This window comes from Palaemon carinicauda, chromosome 34 (genome assembly GCF_036898095.1).
Source record: "Palaemon carinicauda isolate YSFRI2023 chromosome 34, ASM3689809v2, whole genome shotgun sequence".
Lineage (NCBI taxonomy): Eukaryota > Metazoa > Arthropoda > Malacostraca > Decapoda > Palaemonidae > Palaemon > Palaemon carinicauda.
This window is the reverse complement of record NC_090758.1, coordinates 22,435,406-22,441,162: the sequence shown is the minus strand read 5'-3', so window position 1 is coordinate 22,441,162 and position 5,757 is coordinate 22,435,406. Positions and strand designations below refer to the sequence as shown.

General features: G+C 43.0%; 1 protein-coding gene across 1 annotated transcript; it reads left to right on the top strand.

Annotated features, from left to right (window-relative positions):
• The first annotated feature begins 4,557 nt into the window (after nucleotides 1–4,557).
• Nucleotides 4,558–5,133, top strand: LOC137626758 (piggyBac transposable element-derived protein 3-like). The gene has a single exon (XM_068357761.1). It carries the CDS (start codon nucleotides 4,558–4,560, stop codon nucleotides 5,131–5,133), a length of 576 nt encoding a protein of 191 aa, XP_068213862.1.
• The last annotated feature ends 624 nt before the right edge of the window (nucleotides 5,134–5,757 follow it).

Here is a 5,757-nt window from a genome sequence, read left to right as displayed (position 1 = left end):
CGAGCGATGGCCTACTTACACGTTTTTTGGCCACTGACAATCCTCGGCACATTTCTTCGCGGTTGCCCAGAATCTGAAGTGGTAGTAGCAAAGCTGCGGCAGATAGGAGGTAGTAAGTTGCTTTAGAAGTCGTTTGTTGGGGCACGAGTGATTGGTGGGTGGTGGGTGGCTTTGTCGCTGCTTCGGCACATCACGGGGTAGGCGTGTATGTCCTACGGCATTCATGTCAGCTTCGGTTGACGTTGAATACGCATCCTCTTCTTCAGGGGTGGAGGCGTTGATGGAGGTCTGGAAGTGGCTGTCCATAAGGGCATCGGCTTTGGTCATCAAGTCCTTTATGGGTAAACTATTGACATCGGGTGTGGCAGCGCCTATATGTCCGGGTAAACGGCGTATCCAAAGAGCACGAAGTAGGTTCACCTCACGAGGAGAGCCGTCTGCAGCAGGTTGAAGGCAAGCGATACTGGTCATTTCCCTGAGGGCAAGGGAAACCCTTTGGTCCTCCAACGGTTGTTGCGAGAGCTGGAAAAGCTTTGCTATACGGGCGGCTGGCGACGGCGAGTACTGCTCCAGAAAGAGTGTTTTGAGGGTTGTCGTACGCTATTGGGGTGTCTCGTTATTCACAATGCCAGTCTGATATTTCCGGGAAGGTGTCCTCGGGTATCGCCGCGAAAACATAATCTGCTTTGGTGGTTGAGCGAGTCATGCCCTTAAGGCGAAACTGGACTTCTGCACGCTGAAACCAAGTAAACGCCTCTCCGCTGCCGAACGATGAAAGTTTCAATGGAGCAGCCGCAGCGCCAACTTCTGTAGAGTCCGCCATAGTACCAACGATGGAGGGGCGAGGGAGGTGGGTGTGGAAGGAGGTGGGAGCGAGTCGACTTCCGGGGTCACCAATGTAACGGGCCAAGAGAAGGTTGTGAACTCAAAGGCAGTATGAGGGCAACTGAGTTAGTTTATTAAAGAACACTCTTCCTTATATTCAAAATCTCAAAGCAACAAGAATTTTCATGTTTCAATACTGACACTGATACAGAGGAGAAAAACAGACATGATTTTTCAGGTTCTTTTTAGTGCGAAGGGAGAGCGAAGATACATGCACAAAATGAACTATATACGATCGTGTGACACACGGTTGGTACACAACATAAAAATATATGGAAAATATATAAACAATTATTTCAGGATCTTCGCGAGAGCCAAGTAGTTCCCTCACTGTCTTCACGACTTGTCTTAGACGAGGTAATATGATTAGTAGCCATCTGAAGATAAAAGTTGTGACTGTGTGATGTTCTTTGCTTTAAGTTAATGCTCCTTTCAGCTAATCGGAGCATAGAGCACATAGAAAGGAGGCTGGAGTTTTTTTTATTGTCTAGTAATAATTTTAGATATTTTAATATTCAATTGAAAATGGTTAAATCTGCTTTTAATAATAGTAGCAGATTAAAAAGTGACTAATAGATCAAAATTAATTTAGATATTTTCAGGAGAGAGAGAGAGAGAGAGAGAGAGAGAGAGAGAGAGAGAGAGAGAGAGAGAGAGAGAGAGAGAGAGAGAGAGAGAGAGAGAGAGAGAGAGAGATTATCTGGTGTTGCAGAGATGTAGGGAAGGACAAGTATTTGTCTCTATGGAATATGAAAGTTGATAGTGGGCAGATAGATAGATAGATAGATACCTTAAAATAAAGGTCTGGGAATTCTGCCAAACTCATTCGAACAATTAAATATTAGTTAGCATAAAGGAATATTTATTTTTTCTTTAACTTGATCTATAATCTTTGATATCAATATTTGGTAACAAAATACTGATATAGAACAGTCATGGGAAAAGAAACAAACTTACATACATATTATAGGAATCACATTTCAATGCATTTATTGAAATCTAATACATTAAGGAATGTACAAGAAAGTAAATAGGAGGTGACTTAGAGACGAATCGAATGCAAATATCATTATTTTGATGCAGCATGAGTATACAGTATATGTAACCTGTTTCAGCCAGGAACAGCAATATAATAATAACAATAATGAAAGAAAATACAGGCATAAACAGGTTATCAGTGCGAGGGGAGAGCGGTAGTGACAATATATGTAAAAAAAAAAAAAAACAGAAATACTGTTACATTGTAGGAACGGGTATGAAATACTTGCAGTACATGGCTAACCGATATAAAAGACATATATATGAAACATGAGTGCCTGCTCTTGAGAGGCATACTGTAGACGGGTCATCTGGCAATCGATACGTAGGTTTTAGGCCTGCGACACACCATGAGGAAAGAGCCAGTGTAATTTTGTGTTAGCGGTGGCTTGCTACGGTCGTTACACAGAAAAGCGTGTGCTGCTAAGTCCAGTCAATATGTGTTACTTAACTGGGGGCCTGTGAGTCAGGCAGAATAGAGTAAATTTTTTCACTATGTGATGTAGTCGCTGGAGATTATCAAAGAGGATGCAGACGGAAAAATATTGGCAGGGATGATCAACGTACACTATTTCAGCTGCCGAGATATCCTGGACGTCTTAAGGAGTAGTTCTGAGTCCAAGAAGGACCCAGGGAAACTGGGTAAACCAGCTGGAGTCCTTTCAGAAGGATATCTAAGCTTCTTTGAAGGTAAGGATATGACGTTCAACCATTCCGTTGGCCGCAAGGTTGCATGCTGTTGTCTGATGAAGGGTGATACCTAGTACCCATATCAGAAGGGATATGCTCAAGATACCAAATCTCGCCAACCATCCTAAGAGTAAAGCATAATTACATTAGGCGGACATTGCAGTTCTATCGGAATGGCTTCAGGCCCCTGAGTGGAGTGGTCGATAACAGTAAACAGGTAACAAAGTCTTTCTGATGCGGGTAGGGGACCTACAACATTACTTGAATGTAGGTAATGCACCGTTGTGGTTGAGGAAAAGGGCCCACTCCTGAAGCAGTGTGGTAATGTACTTTTTTGGCTTGGCATGAATTAAGGTGCGTACCCAAACCTTAGCATCCTTAGTAATGCCATGCAAAATGAACTTTGTCTTCAGTGACTGTTCAGTAAATGTGAAAGACCATGAATGAAATCAAACACCTATCGATGCATGGGAGAAGGTTTCCGCAGTCAAGGTCCCAAAATACTAACATCACAGAGGAAGTGAGGTTTGAGTCACCAAGAGGGACGTCTTCCTAACAGAGAGATATGCAGGATGTCGTACATGCTTAGTACATGTATCTTTTTGTTGGGCCTCTTCCAGAGCTTTGTAATCCAATCCCAGATGGATGGGAGCCAATGTGATTTTGATAGAGCATCGGCAATAGGATTTATTTTCCCATTGAGGTGTTGAAGGGTAAAATTGTATATAGCAATGGCAGAAAAATGTCGAAGTTAAAGAGCAGACCACGCTTCAGACCAACGAGTGATAGCATGCACCAGAAATATGTGGTCCATGCTAATAACGAAGGGCGTAACTTCCAAGAAGTGGCAAAAGTGACGAACAGCCAAGTGGACCACCAGCAATTTGCAGTTAAAGATAGAGTAGTCGGATTCCACATTGGATAGTTTTCTTATTCCCCTGAAATTTGATGGCGATGGTAATAGGTATTTTTAAAACTTATTTGTGTACTTGCATAGTCACTGATATACACATGTACACACATGCATACTCACTGACATACACATACACACAAATGCATACTCACTGACATGAACATGCATACTCACTGACCTACACATGCATACTCACTGACATACACATCCATACACATGCACTTGCATTCACACACAAACACAAAAGCATGCACGCACACCGGCACACACGATTCATTTGCTGTTTCACTAATGTTACTTTATTCTTGTTTCAGCTTGCAGGATCAATGTTGTTGTCCCTCAGAAGATGCCTGTGGAAGAGGAAGGTGAAAGTTAACCCTAAGAGGCCTCGTGTTGATGAATAGAAGAAGGACGACATTGACATCCAGCCCCTGCCCGACTTCATTCATCAACAGCCAGCCTTCTTGAAGGAACCTTACGAGTATTTCTCTCACTTCTTCATAGCTGAAGTGTGGGAACACATCGTTTACCAGTCCAACCTGTACTCAAGACAGAAATATGTAGGCAGCAACTTCCACATGTCAAAAGAGGATCTCATAGTTTTCCTAGGCCTCATCGTGTATATGGGCCTGGTTCCTCTCCCTAACATCATCGACTTCTGGGCCGTGAAGACCAGGATTCCTCAGGTTACAGACTTCATGTCCAGGAACCGCTTCAAGGCCATTCAAGCATCACTTCACTTCAATGAAAATGACCAGTTCTTCAAGGTGCGAGTCCCCTTCACCAAGGTCACCAGAGAGTTCCTGAAAGTTCCCGAGATTCCCATCCATTCCATTGATGAAAATATGGTCGCCTACAAGGGCACAAGGGCTGGTAACCTTCGCCAGTATGTAGCCAAGAAGCCTGATAAGTGGGGCTACAAGTTGTTCTGCCGCTCCATCGTGGATGGCTTTTTGCATGATATTCTTATGTAGCAATGGGAGACAACCTTTGTGAGCCCCCTTACTCTGCTCTCTGGAGAGGAAAAAGCCATGTCTGTGACTTCCAATTTTGTTGTCTCCCTTGTCAAGACCATCAAGGACCCCAGTCACGCAGCAGTGTATGAAGACAACTACTTCACTAGTATAGGGTTGGCTAAGTACCCGAGATCGGAGTATGGATGCCGGTATGTGGGAACTGCCAGGGAAAACCGAGTTGGACAACCTCCCATGAAGTCTGTGAAGGAGATGAGCAAGAAGACGACACAAAGGGGCAAACTGGACTACGTCTCTACTGATAGCATCCTCGTTGCAAGATGGAAGGACAACAGGATTGTTACAATCTTGTCCACTGAGCCCATGGGAACAGTGGACTGTTACGACAGGGCACAAAAGAGGAAGGTTCCCATTCCATGCCCATCTGCCATCCATATGTACAACAACCGCATGGGTGGCATCGACAAAAGTGACATGTTTACACACCTCTACAAGACCCCCTTCAAAGCAAAGAGGTACTACATGAGGCTCTTGGCTTACCTCCTGAACCTGATAATCTGCAAGGCTTGGATTTTGTATAAGATGGAGTGCTTTGCTTTGCTGGAGAACCCAAAGCCCCTCAAGGACTTCTGACTAGATATCTCAAATTAGCTGAGGAGTTTCAAGACCTCGAACTTCAAGATCACTAGGAATTCTCCTGGCACCAGGGATGTCGCTTTGCCAAAAAGGGGACAACGGGCAGTTGAGCCAAATGCAGGGTTACACCAGGATGCCACTACCCTACACAACATGAGGCAGACCTGCAAGTTGTGTTCTACTGCAGGCTACATCCACAGATCCCGCTGGATGTGTGAGGAGTGCAAGGTGGCCCTTTGCCTCACTGAAAGTGGAAATTCCTTTGCTCTGTTCCATAAGATTTCTAAGTATTTTTTTTTTTTTGCTCTTTTTCCCTAGATTTTTAGCTAAGCTTCATGACATGTTTCTATTTTTTTTTTCAATTATGAGTAAGGTTTAGTATATTTTGTCAATTTTCATAGAATTTTTGTATTTTTATAGTATTCTTGTATTTATTGTATATTGTAATTTCTTGTATTTATAACGTATTTCTTATCTAATTAAATTGTTAAGCCATATACATGTTTCTGTTATACATTGGAACTATAAAAAACTGTTTATCAATAATAACCATATGATTTGTGGGCGAATCAACATTAGTACAAACTTAAAATCTTTGCCGTTAAGGTCCAAGAGATCCCA

Excerpts from the sequence above, each read along its gene's own strand:
- LOC137626758 (XM_068357761.1), top strand. The coding sequence starts at position 4,558 with ATGTCTGTGACTTCCAATTTTGTTGTCTCCCTTGTCAAGACCATCAAG.